This window comes from Ranitomeya variabilis, chromosome 2, assembly GCF_051348905.1.
Source record: "Ranitomeya variabilis isolate aRanVar5 chromosome 2, aRanVar5.hap1, whole genome shotgun sequence".
In the NCBI taxonomy this organism is placed as follows: Eukaryota; Metazoa; Chordata; class Amphibia; order Anura; family Dendrobatidae; genus Ranitomeya; species Ranitomeya variabilis.
The window spans coordinates 1107931664-1107950968 of record NC_135233.1 but is presented as its reverse complement, the minus strand read 5'-3'; the positions used below and the strand labels follow the sequence as shown (position 1 = coordinate 1107950968).

General features: G+C 43.7%; 1 protein-coding gene and 1 long non-coding RNA gene across 2 annotated transcripts in view; both read right to left on the bottom strand.

The window, feature by feature from the left end:
* Positions 1 to 19059, bottom strand: part of LOC143808828 (uncharacterized) — a 38360-nt gene extending 19301 nt beyond the window's left edge. Inside the window, exons 1-4 of the mRNA XM_077291922.1 lie at positions 18903 to 19059; positions 14386 to 14535; positions 4142 to 4279; positions 3928 to 4068 (exon numbers count right to left, since the gene is read on the bottom strand). Of these exons, the coding sequence (XP_077148037.1) occupies positions 3928 to 4068; positions 4142 to 4279; positions 14386 to 14535; positions 18903 to 19050 (577 nt within the window). The 5' untranslated portion in view covers positions 19051 to 19059. The remainder of the gene's footprint in view (positions 1 to 3927; positions 4069 to 4141; positions 4280 to 14385; positions 14536 to 18902) is intronic.
* On the bottom strand, positions 8218 to 12212 carry LOC143808827 (uncharacterized). Its single transcript, XR_013222012.1, has 3 exons — positions 12157 to 12212; positions 11203 to 11690; positions 8218 to 8929 (listed from the first exon to the last, which is right to left on the bottom strand). It is a non-coding gene; the product is annotated as an uncharacterized LOC143808827 (long non-coding RNA).
* Positions 19060 to 19305: the final 246 nt, after the last annotated feature.

The window sequence follows — 19305 nt, the reverse complement described above, 5'->3', positions numbered from 1 at the left end:
ACCTAGACCACCAGGTATAAGATGCTATCTACCCAGATCACCAGGTATAAGATGTTATCTACCCAGACCACCAGGTATAAGATGTTATCTACCCAGACCATCAGGTAGAAGATGTTATCTACCCAGACCACCATGTAGAAGATGTTATCTACCTAGACCACCAGGTAGAAGATGTTATCTACCCAGACCACCAGGTATAAGATGTTATCCACCCAGACCACCAGGTAGAAGATGTTATCTACCTAGACCACCATGTATAAGATGTTATCTACCTAGACCACCAGGTAGAAGATGCTATCTTCCTAGACCACCAGGTATAAGATGTTATCTACCCAGACCACCAGGTAGAAGATGTTATCTACCTAGACCACCATGTATAAGATGTTATCTACCTAGACCACCAGGTATAAGATGTTATCTACCCAGACCACCAGGTATAAGATGCTATCTACCTAGACCACCAGGTATAAGATGCTATCTACCTAGACCACCAGGTATAAGATGCTATCTACCTAGACCACCAGGTATAAGATGCTATCTACCTAGACCACCAGGTATAAGATGTTATCTACCTAGACCACCAGGTATAAGATGCTATCTACCTAGACCACCAGGTATAAGATGCTATCTACCTAGACCACCAGGTATAAGATGTTATCTACCTAGACCACCAGGTATAAGATGCTATCTACTCAGACCACCAGGTAGAAGATGTTATCTACCTAGACCACCAGGTATAAGATGCTATCTACCTAGACCACCAGGTAGAAGATGTTATCTACCTAGACCACCAGGTATAAGATGCTATCTACCCAGACCACCAGGTAGAAGATGTTATCTACCCAGACCACCAGGTAGAAGATGTTATCTACCTAGACCACCATGTATAAGATGTTATCTACCTAGACCACCAGGTACAAGATGTTATCTACCCAGACCACCAGGTATAAGATGTTATCTACCCAGACCACCAGGTAGAAGATGTTATCTACCTAGACCACCAGGTAGAAGATGTTATCTACCTAGACCACCAGGTAGAAGATGTTATCTACCTAGACCACCAGGTATAAGATGTTATCTACCCAGACCACCAGGTAGAAGATGTTATCTACCTAGACCACCATGTATAAGATGTTATCTACCCAGACCACCAGGTATAAGATGCTATCTACCTAGACCACCAGGTAGAAGATGTTATCTACCCAGACCACCAGGTAGAAGATGTTATCTACCTAGACCACCAGGTAGAAGATGTTATCTACCCAGACCACCAGGTATAAGATGCTATCTACCTAGACCACCAGGTATAAGATGCTATCTACCTAGACCACCAGGTATAAGATGCTATCTACCTAGACCACCAGGTATAAGATGCTATCTACCTAGACCACTAGGTATAAGATGTTATCTACCTAGACCACCAGGTATAAGATGTTATCTACCCAGATCACCAGGTATAAGATGTTATCTACCTAGACCACCAGGTAGAAGATGTTATCTACCCAGACCACCAGGTAGAAGATGTTATCTACCTAGACCACCAGGTATAAGATGTTATCTACCTAGACCATCAGGTAGAAGATGTTATCTACCCAGACCACCAGGTAGAAGATGTTATCTACCTAGACCACCAGGTATAAGATGTTATCTACCTAGACCATCAGGTAGAAGATGTTATCTACCCAGACCACCAGGTAGAAGATGTTATCTACCTAGACCACCATGTATAAGATGTTATCTACCTAGACCACCAGGTATAAGATGTTATCTACCCAGACCACCAGGTATAAGATGCTATCTACCTAGACCACCAGGTATAAGATGCTATCTACCTAGACCACCAGGTATAAGATGTTATCTACCTAGACCACCAGGTAGAAGATGTTATCTACCTAGACCACCAGGTATAAGATGCTATCTACCTAGACCACCAGGTATAAGATGTTATCTACCTAGACCACCAGGTATAAGATGTTATCTACCTAGACCACCAGGTATAAGATGCTATCTACCTAGACCACCAGGTATAAGATGCTATCTACCTAGACCACCAGGTATAAGATGCTATCTACCTAGACCACCAGGTATAAGATGCTATCTACCTAGACCACCAGGTATAAGATGTTATCTACCTAGACCACCAGGTATAAGATGTTATCTACCTAGACCACCAGGTATAAGATGCTATCTACCTAGACCACCAGGTATAAGATGTTATCTACCTAGACCACCAGGTATAAGATGCTATCTACCTAGACCACCAGGTATAAGATGTTATCTACCTAGACCACCATGTATAAGATGTTATCTACCTAGACCACCAGGTATAAGATGCTATCTACCTAGACCACCAGGTATAAGATGTTATCTACCTAGACCACCAGGTATAAGATGCTATCTACTCAGACCACCAGGTATAAGATGTTATCTACCTAGACCACCATGTATAAGATGTTATCTACCCAGACCACCAGGTAGAAGATGTTATCTTCCTAGACCACCAGGTAGAAGATGTTATCTACCCAGACCACCAGGTAGAAGATGTTATCTACCCAGACCACCAGGTATAAGATGCTATCTACCTAGACCACCAGGTATAAGATGCTATCTACCTAGACCACCAGGTATAAGATGCTATCTACCTAGACCACCAGGTATAAGATGTTATCTACCTAGACCACCAGGTATAAGATGCTATCTACCTAGACCACCAGGTATAAGATGTTATCTACCTAGACCACCATGTATAAGATGTTATCTACCTAGACCACCAGGTATAAGATGCTATCTACATAGACCACCAGGTATAAGATGTTATCTACCTAGACCACCAGGTATAAGATGCTATCTACTCAGACCACCAGTTATAAGATGTTATCTACCTAGACCACCAGGTATAAGATGCTATCTACCTAGACCACCAGGTAGAAGATGTTATCTACCTAGACCATCAGGTAGAAGATGTTATCTACCCAGACCACCAGGTAGAAGATGTTATCTACCTAGACCACCAGGTATAAGATGTTATCTACCCAGACCACCAGGTAGAAGATGTTATCTACCTAGACCACCAGGTATAAGATGTTATCTACCCAGACCACCAGGTAGAAGATGTTATCTACCCAGACCACCAGGTACAAGATGTTATCTACCTAGACCACCAGGTAGAAGATGTTATCTACCCAGACCACCAGGTAGAAGATGTTATCTACCTAGACCACCATGTATAAGATGTTATCTACCTAGACCTCCAGGTAGAAGATGTTATCTACCCAGACCACCAGGTATAAGATGTTATCTACCCAGACCACCAGGTAGAAGATGTTATCTACCTAGACCACCAGGTAGAAGATGTTATCTACCTAGACCACCAGGTAGAAGATGTTATCTTCCTAGACCACCAGGTATAAGATGTTATCTACCTAGACCACCAGGTAGAAGATGTTATCTTCCTAGACCACCAGGTATAAGATGTTATCTACCCAGACCACCAGGTAGAAGATGTTATCTACCTAGACCACCATGTATAAGATGTTATCTACCTAGACCACCAGGTAGAAGATGTTATCTACCCAGACCACCGGGAAATATGTTATCTACCTAGACCACTAGAGGCTTCATGTTAGCCAACTATGTTAACTAGGGATCATAAACTATTATCCTGGCTCACTAAAATATCAGGAGAGCCTATAGCTATCTTACTGTTTCCATACAGGTTCTTCCTCTGGTTCCCCTTCCCAGTTTGGAGGGCCATGTATATTTATGTGCACTGGTTCATCTCTGTAATAATGGTGGAACATGCAGTCAGTGGAGGGCTCTACCTGAAGAAATCGTCCCACCTAGTCTGCTGGACACTCAATTATCTATAATGATGTTGAGTCTTTTCCTCATGGACCCTGTGTATGACCAACCTGTGCTCTCCATTACCTGGTTTCACACACTTCTGTGTGCGTCCAGAGATGCAGCATTTATTTGTCAGCGTGCAATCTGAATCTCGACTGCACTGTACAGACATACACTGAAGGTCACTCATCTGTACATCAGTTGTGGGGCAAACTCCAGCCGGTTCTAAATAGAGAAGAAATGATATCACATGTGCAGAAAGTAGGCCTCCAAATTCAAGATGTCTTCAGATATGTACCCGGTGCAGGCTTTGCACAGACTGTCCCACAGAGACTATCACAGCATTTCTGAAGATCTGGGCATTCAACGTCATTATCACATTGTGTGGCCTTGATGGGGCAAAATAATTTCATTTGGGGGCATCGACCCTCTTTAACTGCAGGGAAAAAGAAGATATTGATCCACCAAAGAAATCTAAACATCACAAATAACACAATATATGCAGGACTGATCACAAATTACTGACATAATTCATCTCTACACAAATCTACTGACACCTCCTACACATAATCTCCAGTTTATAACCTGTCCTCTCCATACATCTCTGTCCTAATCTCCTGATATCTCCCCACACATAATCTCCAGTATATAACCTGTCCTCTCCATACATCTCTGCCCTAATCTCCTGATATCTCCCCACACATAATCTCCAGTATAAAACCTGTCCTCTCCATACATCTCTGCCCTAATCTCCTGATACCTCCACACATTATGTCCAGTATATAACCTGTCCTCTCCATACATGTCTTCCCTAATCTCCTGATACCTCCACACATAATCTCCAGTATATAACCTGTCCTCTCCATACATCTCTGTCCTAATCTCCTGATATCTCCCCACACATAATCTCCAGTATATAACCTGTCCTCTCCATACATCTCTGTCCTAATCTCCTGATACCTCCCCACATAATCTCCAGTATATAACCTGTCCTCTCCATACATCTCTGCCCTAATCTCCTGATACCTCCTCACATAATCTCCAGTATATAACCTGTCCTCTCCATACATCTCTGCCCTAATCTCCTGATACCTCCTCACACATAATCTCCAGTATATAACCTGTCCTCTCCATACATCTCTGCCCTAATCTCCTGATACCTCCACACATTATGTCCAGTATATAACCTGTCCTCTCCATACATGTCTTCCCTAATCTCCTGATACCTCCACACATAATCTCCAGTATATAACCTGTCCTCTCCATACATCTCTGTCCTAATCTCCTGATATCTCCCCACACATAATCTCCAGTTTATAACCTGTCCTCTCCATACATCTCTGTCCTAATCTCCTGATATCTCCCCACACATAATCTCCAGTATATAACCTGTCCTCTCCATACATCTCTGACCTAATCTCCTGATACCTCCCCACATAATCTCCAGTATATAACCTGTCCTCTCTATACATCTCTGCCCTAATCTCCTGATACCTCCCCACATAATCTCCAGTATATAACCTGTCCTCTCCATACATCTCTGCCCTAATCTCCTGATACCTCCCCACATAATCTCCAGTATATAACCTGTCCTCTCCATACATCTCTGCTCTAATCTCCTGATACCTCCTCACACATAATCTCCAGTATATAACCTGTCCTCTCCATACATCTCTGCTCTAATCTCCTGATACCTCCTCACACATAATCTCCAGTATATAACCTGTCCTCTCCATACATCTCTGCCCTAATCTCCTGATACCTCCTCACATAATCTCCAGTATATAATATGTCCTCTCCATACATCTCTGCTCTAATCTCCTGATACCTCCCCACATAATCTCCAGTATATAACCTGTCCTCTCCATACATCTCTGCCCTAATCTCCTGATACCTCCCCACATAATCTCCAGTATATAACCTGTCCTCTCCATACATCTCTGCCCTAATCTCCTGATACCTCCTCACATAATCTCCTGTATATAACCTGTCCTCTCCATACATCCCTGCTCTAATCTCCTGATACCTCCCCACATAATCTCCAGTATATAACCTGTCCTCTCCATACATCTCTGCCCTAATCTCCTGATACCTCCCCACATAATCTCCAGTATATAACCTGTCCTCTCCATACATCTCTGCTCTAATCTCCTGATACCTCCTCACACATAATCTCCAGTATACAACCTGTCCTCCCAATACATCTCTGCTCTAATCTCCTGATACCTCCTCACACATAATCTCCAGTATATAACCTGTCCTCTCCATACATCTCTGCCCTAATCTCCTGATACCTCCTCACATAATCTCCAGTATATAATATGTCCTCTCCATACATCTCTGCTCTAATCTCCTGATACCTCCCCACACATAATCTCCAGTATATAACCTGTCCTCTCCATACATCTCTGTCCTAATCTACTGATACCTCCACACATAATCTCCAGTATATAACCTGTCCTCTCCATACATCTCTGCCCTAATCTCCTGATACCTCCTCACATAATCTCCAGTATATAATATGTCCTCTCCATACATCTCTGCGCTAATATCCTGATACCTCCCCACACAATCTCCAGTATATAACCTGTCCTCTCCATACATCTCTGCCCTAATCTCCTGATACCTCCTCACATAATCTCCAGTATATAATATGTCCTCTCCATACATCTCTGCCCTAATCTCCTGATACCTCCCCACACAATCTCCAGTATATAATCTGTCTTCTCCATACATCTCTGCCCTAATCTCCTGATACCTCCCCACACATAATCTCCAGTATATAACCTGTCCTCTCCATACATCTCTGCCCAAATCTACTGATATCTCCACACATAATCTCCAGTATATAACCTGTCTTCTCCACACATCTCTGCCCTAATCTCCTGATATCTCCCCACACATAAACTCCAGTATATAACCTGTCCTCTCCATACATCTCTGCCCTAATCTACTGATATCTCCCCACACATAATCTCCAGTATATAACCTGTCCTCTCCATACATCTCTGCCCTAATCTACTGATATCTCCACACATAATCTCCAGAATATAACCTGTCCTCTTTATAAATCTCTGTCCTAATCTACTGATACCTCCACACACATAATCTCCAGTATATAACCTGTCCTCTCCATACATCTCTGCCCTAATCTCCTGATACCTTCCTACACATAATCTCCTCCAATATATAACCTGTCCTCTCCATACATCTCTGCCCTAATCTCCTGATACCACCACACATAATCCCTAGTATATAACCTGTCCTCTCCATACATCTCTGCCCTAATCTCCTGATACCTCCAAACATAATCTCCTGTATATAACCTGTCCTCTCCATACATCTCTGCCCTAATCTCCTGATATCTCCACACACATAATCTCCAGTATATAACCTGTCCTCTCCATACATCTCTGCCCTAATCTCCTGATACCGCCCCACATAATCTCCAGTATATAACCTGTCCTCTCCATACTTCTCTGCCCTAATCTCCTGATACCTCCACACATAATCTCCAGTATATAACCTGTCCTCTCCATACATCTCTGTCCTAATCTCCTGATACCTCCCCACATAATCTCCAGTATATAACCTGTCCTCTCCATACATCTCTGCCCTAATCTCCTGATACCTCCTCACACATAATCTCCAGTATATAACCTGTCCTCTCCATACATCTCTGCCCTAATCTCCTGATACCTCCACACATTATGTCCAGTATATAACCTGTCCTCTCCATACATGTCTTCCCTAATCTCCTGATACCTCCACACATAATCTCCAGTATATAACCTGTCCTCTCCATACATCTCTGTCCTAATCTCCTGATATCTCCCCACACATAATCTCCAGTTTATAACCTGTCCTCTCCATACATCTCTGTCCTAATCTCCTGATATCTCCCCACACATAATCTCCAGTATATAACCTGTCCTCTCCATACTTCTCTGCCCTAATCTCCTGATACCTCCACACATAATCTCCAGTATATAACCTGTCCTCTCCATACATCTCTGTCCTAATCTCCTGATACCTCCCCACATAATCTCCAGTATATAACCTGTCCTCTCCATACATCTCTGTCCTAATCTCCTGATACCTCCACACATAATCTCCAGTATATAACCTGTCCTCTCCATACATCTCTGCCCTAATCTCCTGATACCTCCACACATTATGTCCAGTATATAACCTGTCCTCTCCATACATGTCTTCCCTAATCTCCTGATACCTCCACACATAATCTCCAGTATATAACCTGTCCTCTCCATACATCTCTGTCCTAATCTCCTGATATCTCCCCACACATAATCTCCAGTTTATAACCTGTCCTCTCCATACATCTCTGTCCTAATCTCCTGATATCTCCCCACACATAATCTCCAGTATATAACCTGTCCTCTCCATACATCTCTGACCTAATCTCCTGATACCTCCCCACATAATCTCCAGTATATAACCTGTCCTCTCTATACATCTCTGCCCTAATCTCCTGATACCTCCCCACATAATCTCCAGTATATAACCTGTCCTCTCCATACATCTCTGCCCTAATCTCCTGATACCTCCCCACATAATCTCCAGTATATAACCTGTCCTCTCCATACATCTCTGCTCTAATCTCCTGATACCTCCTCACACATAATCTCCAGTATATAACCTGTCCTCTCCATACATCTCTGCTCTAATCTCCTGATACCTCCTCACACATAATCTCCAGTATATAACCTGTCCTCTCCATACATCTCTGCCCTAATCTCCTGATACCTCCTCACATAATCTCCAGTATATAATATGTCCTCTCCATACATCTCTGCTCTAATCTCCTGATACCTCCCCACATAATCTCCAGTATATAACCTGTCCTCTCCATACATCTCTGCCCTAATCTCCTGATACCTCCCCACATAATCTCCAGTATATAACCTGTCCTCTCCATACATCTCTGCTCTAATCTCCTGATACCTCCTCACACATAATCTCCAGTATATAACCTGTCCTCTCCATACATCTCTGCTCTAATCTCCTGATACCTCCTCACACATAATCTCCAGTATATAACCTGTCCTCTCCATACATCTCTGCCCTAATCTCCTGATACCTCCTCACATAATCTCCAGTATATAATATGTCCTCTCCATACATCTCTGCTCTAATCTCCTGATACCTCCCCACACATAATCTCCAGTATATAACCTGTCCTCTCCATACATCTCTGTCCTAATCTACTGATACCTCCACACATAATCTCCAGTATATAACCTGTCCTCTCCATACATCTCTGCCCTAATCTCCTGATACCTCCCCACACATAATCTCCAGTATATAACCTGTCCTCTCCATACATCTCTGCCCAAATCTACTGATATCTCCACACATAATCTCCAGTATATAACCTGTCTTCTCCACACATCTCTGCCCTAATCTCCTGATATCTCCCCACACATAATCTCCAGTATATAACCTGTCCTCTCCATACATCTCTGCCCTAATCTACTGATATCTCCCCACACATAATCTCCAGTATATAACCTGTTCTCTCCATACATCTCTGCCCTAATCTACTGATATCTCCACACATAATCTCCAGAATATAACCTGTCCTCTCCATAAATCTCTGTCCTAATCTACTGATACCTCCACACACATAATCTCCAGTATATAACCTGTCCTCTCCATACATCTCTGCCCTAATCTCCTGATACCTTCCTACACATAATCTCCTCCAATATATAACCTGTCCTCTCCATACATCTCTGCCCTAATCTCCTGATACCACCACACATAATCCCTAGTATATAACCTGTCCTCTCCATACATCTCTGCCCTAATCTCCTGATACCTCCAAACATAATCTCCTGTATATAACCTGTCCTCTCCATACATCTCTGCCCTAATCTCCTGATATCTCCACACACATAATCTCCAGTATATAACCTGTCCTCTCCATACATCTCTGCCCTAATCTCCTGATACCGCCCCACATAATCTCCAGTATATAACCTGTCCTCTCCATACTTCTCTGCCCTAATCTCCTGATACCTCCACACATAATCTCCAGTATATAACCTGTCCTCTCCATACATCTCTGCGCCAATCTCCTGATACCTCCCCAAAATATTCCCCAAAATATAACCTGTCCTCTACATATATCTCTGCCCTAATCTCCTGATACCTCCACACATAATCTCCAGTATATAACCTGACCTCTCCATACATCCCTGCCCTAATGTCCTGATACCTCCCACACATAATGTCCAGTATATAACCTGTCCTCTCCATACATGTCTTCCCTAATCTCCTGATACCTCCACACATAATCTCCAGTATATAACCTGTCCTCTCCATACATCTCTGCCCTAATCTCCTGATACCTCCTTACATAATCTCCAGTATATATCCTGTCCTCTTCATACATCTCTGCCCTAATTTCCTAATCCTCCCACACATAATCTCCAGTATATAACCTGTCCTCTCCATACATCTCTGCCCTAACCTCCTGATACCTCCCCACACATAATCTCCAGTATATAACCTGTCCTCTCCATACATCTCTGCCCTAATCTCCTGATACCTCGACACATAATCTCCAGTAAATAACCTGTCCTCTCCATACATCTCTGCCCCAATCTCCTGATACCTCCCCAAAATAATCCCCAGTATATAACCTGTCCTCTACATACATATCTGCCCTAATCTCCTGATACCTCCACACATAATCTCCAGTATATAACCTGTCCTCTCCATACATCCCTGCCCTAATCTCCTGTTACCTCCCCACACATAATCTCCAGTATATAACCTGTCCTCTCCATACATCTCTGCCCTAATCTCCTGTTACCTCCCCACACATAATCTCCAGTATATAACCTGTCCTCTCCATACATCTCTGCCCTAATCTCCTGATACCTCCACACATAATCTCCAGTATATAACCTGTCCTCTCCATACATCTCTGCCCCAATCTCCTGATTTCCTCCCCAAAAAAATCCTCAGTATATAACCTGTCCTCTACATACATCTCTGCCCTAATCTCCTGATACCTCCACACATAATCTCCAGTATATAACCTGTCCTCTCCATACATCCCTGCCCTAATCTCCTGATACCTCCCACACATTATGTCCAGTATATAACCTGTCCTCTTCATACATGTCTTCCCTAATCTCCTAATACCTCCACACATAATCTCCAGTATATAACCTGTCCTCTGCATACATCTCTCCCCTAATCTCCTGATACCTCCACACATAATCTCTAGTATATAACCTGTCCTCTCCATACATCTCTGCCCTAATCTCCTGATACCTCCTTACATAATCTCCAGTATATAACCTGTCCTCTCCATACATCTCTGACCTAATCTACTGATATCTCCCACACATAATCTCTAGTATATAACCTGTCCTCTCCATACATCTCTGCCCTAATCTCCTGATACCTCCCCACACATAATCTCCAGTATATAACCTGTCCTCTCCATACATCTCTGCCCTAATCTCCTGTTACCTCCCCACACATAATCTCCAGTATATAACCTGTCCTCTCCATACATCTTTGTCCTAATCTCCTGATACCCTCCACACATAATCTCCAGTATATAACCTGTCCTCTCCATACATCTCTGCCCTAATCTCCTGTTGCCTCCCCACACATAATCTCCAGTATATAACCTGTATTCTCCATACATCTCTGCCCTAATCTCCTGTTGCCTCCCCACACATAATCTCCAGTATATAACCTGTCCTCTCCATACATCTCTGCCCTAATCTACTGATATCTCCCACACATAATCTCTAGTATATAACCTGTCCTCTCCATACATCTCTGCCCTAATCTCCTGATACCTCCTTACATAATCTCCAGTATATAACCTGTCCTCTTCATACATCCCTGCCCTAATTTCCTAATCCTCCCACACATAATCCCCGGTATATAACCTGTCCTCTCCATACATCTCTGACCTAATCTCCTGATACCTCCCACACAATTTCTAGTATATAACCTGTCCTCTCCATACATCTCTGCTCTAATCTCCTGATACCTCCCCACACATAATCTCCAGTATATAACCTGTCCTCTATATACATCTCTACACCAATCTCCTGATACCTTCCCACATATTCTCCAGTATATAATGTGTCCTCTCCATACATCTCTACACTAATCTCCTGATACCCCCTACACATAATCTCAAGTATATAACCTGTCCTCTCCATACATCTCTGTCCTAATCTCCTGATAACTCCCGTCACATAATCTCCAGTATATAACCTGTCCTCTCCATACATCTCTGCCCTAATCTCCTGATACCTCCTCACACATAATCTCCAGTATATAACCTGTCCTCTCCATACATCTCTGCTCTAATCTCCTGATACCTCCCTCACATAATCTCCAGTATATAAGCTGTCCTCTCCCTACATCTCTGCTCTAATCTCCTGATACCTCCCTCACATAATCTCCAGTATATAACCTGTCCTCTCCATACATCTCTGTCCTAATCTCCTAATCCTCCCACACATAATCTCCAGTATATAACCTGTCCTCTCCATACATCTCTGTCCTAATCTCCTAATCCTCCCACACATAATCTCCAGTATATAACCTGTCCTCTCCATACATCTCTGTCCTAATCTCCTAATCCTTCCACACATAATCTACAGTATATAACCTGTCCTCTCCATACATCTCTGCCCCAATCTCCTGATACCTCCCCACAAATAATCCCCAGTATATAACCTGTCCTCTCCATACATCTCTGCCCTAATCTCCTGTTACCTCCCCACAAATAATCCCCAGTATATAACCTGTCCTCTCCATACATCTCTGCACTAATCTCCTGATACCTCCCCACACAATCTCCAGTATATAACCTGTCCTCTCCATACATCTCTGCCCCAATCTCCTGATACCTCCCCACAAATAATCCCCAGTATATTACCTGTCCTCTCCATACATCTTTTTCCTAATCTCCTGATACCCTTCACACATAATCTCCAGTATATAACCTGTCCTCTCTATACATCTCTGCTCTAATCTCCTGATACCTCCCCACACATAATCTCCAGTATATAATCTGTCCTCTCCATACATCTCTGCCCTAATCTCCTGATACCTCCCCACACATAATCTCCAGTATATAACCTGTCTTCTCCATACATCTCTGTCCTAATCTCCTGATACCTCCCCACATAATCTCCAGTATATAACCTGTCCTCTCCATACATCTCTGCCCTAATCTCCTGATACCCTTCACACATAATCTCCAGTATATAACCTGTCCTCTCCATACATCTCTGTCCTAATCTCCTAATCCTCCCACACATAATCTCCAGTATATAACCTGTCCTCTCCATACATCTCTGTCCTAATCTCCTAATCCTTCCACACATAATCTCCAGTATATAACCTGTCCTCTCCATACATCTCTGCCCCAATCTCCTGATACCTCCCCACAAATAATCCCCAGTATATAACCTGTCCTCTCCATACATCTCTGCCCTAATCTCCTGTTACCTCCCCACAAATAATCCCCAGTATATAACCTGTCCTCTCCATACATCTCTGCACTAATCTCCTGATACCTCCCCACACAATCTCCAGTATATAACCTGTCCTCCCCATACATCTCTGCCCCAATCTCCTGATACCTCCCCACAAATAATCCCCAGTATATTACCTGTCCTCTCCATACATCTTTTTCCTAATCTCCTGATACCCTTCACACATAATCTCCAGTATATAACCTGTCCTCTCTATACATCTCTGCTCTAATCTCCTGATACCTCCCCACACATAATCACCAGTATATAGTCTGTCCTCTCCATACATCTCTGCCCTAATCTCCTGATACCTCCCCACACATAATCTCCAGTATATAACCTGTCTTCTCCATACATCTCTGCCCTAATCTCCTGATACCTCCCCACATAATCTCCAGTATATAACCTGTCCTCTCCATACATCTCTGCCCTAATCTCCTGATACCCTTCACACATAATCTCCAGTATATAACCTGTCCTCTCCATACATCTCTGCCCTAATCTCCTGATATCTCCATACATAATCTCCAGTATATAACCTGTCTTCTCCATACATCTCTGCCCTAATCTCCTGATATCTCCCCACATAATCTCCAGTATATAACCTGTCCTCTCCATACATCTCTGTCCTAATCTCCTGATATCTCCCCACATAATCTCCAGTATATAACCTGTCCTCTCCATACATCTCTGTCCTAATCTCCTGATACCTCCCCACATAATCTCCAGTATATAACCTGTCCTCTCCATACATCTCTGTCCTAATCTCCTGATACCTCCACACATAATCCCCAGTATATAACCTGTCCTCTCCATACATCTCTGCCCTAATCTCCTGATACCTCCACACATAATCCCCAGTATATAACCTGTCCTCTTCATACATCTCTGACCTAATCTCACTACCCAGACTGATTTATGTTGTCTTCCCCACTGCCATTATGAACTTTGTATAACATTGATATTTTTCTCTTTCATATAATCGGTGTGTTCTTACTTTCATGGGGTTTCACACATTCCCAGCTACATGTGGTGCAGCAACATTTCTGGGGGCTGCGACAGTCACTGTCACTCTGGCATTCTGGTGCGACCGGTATGGCAAAGACACAGATTTCCTGGTCAAATTTGGGGCACACGTTTTTCATAACTAAAAGAAAGGTAAATGCAAACAATGAAAAAACATAAAGAAAATGATACAATAATAATGAAACTTTACGACTTGGGGCTCAGACCTCTGACTACAAGGTAGAAAAAAGGGGGAAGCAGCATCCGTTCCAGGTGAAAGATTAAATAGATTCTTTATTCTGCCATAGTCACATACAACGTTTCGGCCATGTTGGCCTTTGTCAAGTATACAATGCATAACACCTGACCACCTTAGATAGTGTGGAGCTCACACGAGTTCCAATCACCAACAGTAGGCGGCCTTAATACATTTACATAAATACTTATACAAAAGTGCAAAAAACCACACAAATTACCATTATAAAACCATGATATAGTCAATACATCAATAGCACATCATATAATACAATAAATTCTCCATAGTAGGGAAGGGGATCATCCGCTGTTTAAGCCACAAGCCAATCATGGTATTGCTGTTCCAGTTGTCATAGTGACCGCCCATTGATTGTTCAGTCCTTCACCTCCATGTGATGTAATCCCAGATCGCATCCGATCTCCACGCCACTACATCACCTACAGGTCATAAAACCCCCGCATGTCATAAACATTCCTCATATTTACCTGCAAAACCGCCGATCAGGAACGGCCAGAGCAAGCGTGTGAGTACATCACATGTAAGCGGTCACATGACCGCAACAGCGATGGACACCACAGCGCATGCGCAAGCCGCGCCGGACCAGAAGCCACTCCCAGCAATGCTAGGGCTGACGTGCAGCCTCGTAGGAGACAGGGAGGACCAAGGATAAACAGATAAAAACACACAAGTTGCCCTCCAAAGGACTTTGTGTCCACCCAGGATGGGCAATTTTCCTTGTCTCAACTGTGCCTGTTGCAGTAACATGCTGAAGGGCGATAGTTTTTATCACCCACGCACCGGAAAAAAATTTCTAATAAAAGATCGCTATACGTGCTCCTCCAGTTTTGTCATCTATTTAATTGTATGTCCTTGTGGACTAATGTACGTAGGGGAGACTACGATGGAGGTTCGGACACGCATAAGCAAACATAAGAGCACTATAAGAACCAAATTACTTGAACTACCTGTCCCTAAACATTTTGATGAGTGTCGGCACTCTGTAAATCAATTGAGATTCAGAGTGATTGATGGGGTCCCATCACTTAGAAGGGGTGGGAATAGGATACGGTTATTAAAACAAAAAGAGCTCAGATGGATCTCCACATTGGAGACTTTGCAACCGAAGGGGTTGAATATTGAGTATAACTTACAATTATGTATCTCTTAATTCCCTCTCGATATAGGTGGCATCTGAATCTGTATATTTGTTTTTATGCATATGTGTGTTTTTATCTGTTTATAAAGATACATCTGATGATTAATATCTGGGGATCTTAGAGCGTGTGATATGGTGCCCTACTATTTGGGCTAGTTGTATGATGCCCTTTTGCGTCTCTCCCTCTATATGTCAAATCGCTATTCATGTTTATGTTTATATGCCCTTGTTGCCATGGAGTTGGCTGTATCCGGTCCTCCCGTGCATGCTGGGACGGTGGCGTCACGTGGGGATTGGGGGTTGGACAGGATGTCATATCCTTGGTCCTCCCTGTCTCCTACGAGGCTGCACATCAGCCCTAGCATTGCTGGGAGTGGCTTCTGGTCCGGCGCGGCTTGCGCATGCGCTGTGGTGTCCATCGCTGTTGCGGTCATGTGACCGCTTACATGTGATGTACTCACACGCTTGCTCTGGCCGTTCCTGATCGGCGGTTTTGCAGGTAAATATGAGGAATGTTTATGACATGCGGGGGTTTTATGACCTGTAGGTGATGTAGTGGCATGGAGATCGGATGCGATCTGGGATTACATCACATGGAGGTGAAGGACTGAACAATCAATGGGCGGTCACTATGACAACTGGAACAGCAATACCATGATTGGCTTGTGGCTTAAACAGCGGATGATCCCCTTCCCTACTATGGAGAATTTATTGTATTATATGATGTGCTATTGATGTATTGACTATATCATGGTTTTATAATGGTAATTTGTGTGGTTTTTTGCACTTTTGTATAAGTATTTATGTAAATGTATTAAGGCCGCCTACTGTTGGTGATTGGAACTCGTGTGAGCTCCACACTATTTAAGGTGGTCAGGTGTTATGCATTGTATACTTGACAAAGGCCAACATGGCCGAAACGTTGTATGTGACTATGGCAGAATAAAGAATCTATTTAATCTTTCACCTGGAACGGATGCTGCTTCCCCCTTTTTTCTACATTTGTGAGTATTGTCCAAATTGGATCCTTGGACTTTGGAGCGTGCAGCCGAATACTATGGTGCTGTTGGTTGTGTTTTTTTATCTCTGACTACAAGGTGTCACATAAACTGAGCTGCCTCATTACTGAGCGTCTGCGATGGGCACAAGTCCTCCTCCACATCAATGTCCACACACAACTGCCATTGTTATCCAGGTCAGGACGGATGATGATGGTGCTCTGGATGGTGATGTTCTCTTGGAATTCTTCCATTATGTCTAATTATTAAGTCTTAGCTGATCCATTGTTGTCCTTCCTGGAAACCTCCCAGGTTGGCAGAGTGGTTTGATTTCTGCACGCTGGGTTGTCAGACGGGTTTTCTGAATCAATTGTTTTATTGTAAATTCAGTATTTCAATTAATATAACTAACCGAGGAGACAATGAGTCCTATGACTTCACCAGTACAGAGACCTCTGGCAGGGACTCGACCATCTGCTGGCCAACCCTTACGTTTTCCCAGGTAAAAAACCTACAGTTTTGAGACTGACACACATTTTGATGTTCACATTTGGCTCTTTAGTGTTTTTTGCTCTTTTCGTCAGATGATTCTTTGGTCACTGACGGACAATTATACAAATTCTGTAGTTCCTGACAAATCCATGAGTTTTCTGTGACGCCTCAATAACCCCAGAGCTGCCCCTTATTCTCCACACTTCTGCCCTTTTGACCAAGCAGCTGAATTTCGGCTTCTGACCAGACCCTGAATGATCACCTTCCATTTCTATCTCATCAGGCTCAGAGATTATCACAATTTTTGTTTTTTTTTGTCACTTTTGAGGACTGACCACATTTGGTCAATGGGACTGAGATTGGTGGTATTTCCTTATGTTTTGTTCATCAAGCCACTTAGTTCTCACTTTTACTTTGTGACCTGGTCTCCTTCGTGGAGAAAAGGAACTATCTCCACATTGTCCTGGACAAGGGGAGAAGATGTTTTTGGAGGAGGTTTGGATCCCCTTCCTTATTCAGGGCCATGTTCTTAGGCTGAATTTACAGAAAGTGAGGACGAGGGAGCGTGACTTGTCAGATGAACCCGAGCTCGGTAAGGAGGGGCTGCGGGAACCACTCTATGGATTTCCCCAAATAGAGATTATTTAACGATTCTGCATCTTGTGATTAGTGTGGAGTGAATGCTCCTTTAAGAAGTTTATGGATCACCTTGGGGCACTATTGTCAGCCTATGCATATTTCTACCACCCAACCTTCACTCCTAACCTTGACCTGACACTCAACGTCATCGTGGTACAGTGGAGACTAAAGACCCTTCTTGTGCGGAGACATCTCACAGCTGTGGGTCTGTTACATCTACACATTTTACAGTTATTCTTTCTGACTCCCCATGCATATTAAGCTCAGCTTATGGTGTAGGTGTCTTCAGTGCTGAGCAAGGAATAAGGCTACTTTCACACTAGCGTCGGGCTCGGCCCGTCGCTGTGCGTCGAGCCGACGTTCCCGACGCTAGCGTTGTCTCCGCCGCACAACGGGGGCAGCGGATGCATTTTTCCAGCGCATCCGCTGCCCCATTGTGAGGTGCGGGGAGGTGGGGGCGGAGTTCCGGCCGCGCATGCGCGGTCGGAAAAGACGTTTACGACGGAGCAAAAAACGTTTTTTGTTCCCGATGGTCCGCCACTGCACGACGCACGACGTGTGGCAATCCGTCACAATGCGTCGCTTAATGTTAATCAATGGTGAAAAAACGCATCCTGCAAACACTTTTGCAGGATGCGTTTTTTCGGCAAAACGACGCATTGTGACGGAATGCAGTTAACGCTAGTGTGAAAGTAGCCTAAGTCACTACCAGATGTGTCTTATATCCCGCTATAACTAAGGATAGTTCAGAGTTCAAGTTCAGATCAGAAAAACAAAAAAAACATGTCTGATCCTTTTTCCCTCCGACATCTGCTGTCAGGTCCCCACACACAAAAGACTGTCGGATAATAAAGGTAACTTTCACTTTAAGGACATCTGTAAAGCACAATATGCCCAATCATTACCACATCAGGGCATTTCCCACCACCCACGCCTCATCCACTCCTGACAGACCATCCTTCACTCACCTGCAGATTGTGAATACACGCCAGTAAATACAGAGCCAAGGGTGACGACAAAGAGGAATCCAGGAAACACCTCCATCTCCGATGATTGAACTGAAGTCTCTAAGCCGAGACGTAGCTGAGTACTAAATATATAGTGTGCCAGTGACATCCAGATCACACCCACAGTCCTAGCGACACCTTGATGACACCCACACAGGCCTAGTGACACCCCGATCACACCCACACAGTCCTAGTGACACACTGATCACACCCACACAGTCCTAGTGACACCCCAATCACACCCACACAGTCCTAGTGACACACTGATCACACCCACACAGGCCTAGTGACACCCCAATCACACCCACACAGGCCTAGTGACACCCCGATCACACCCACACAGTCCTAGTGACACACTGATCAC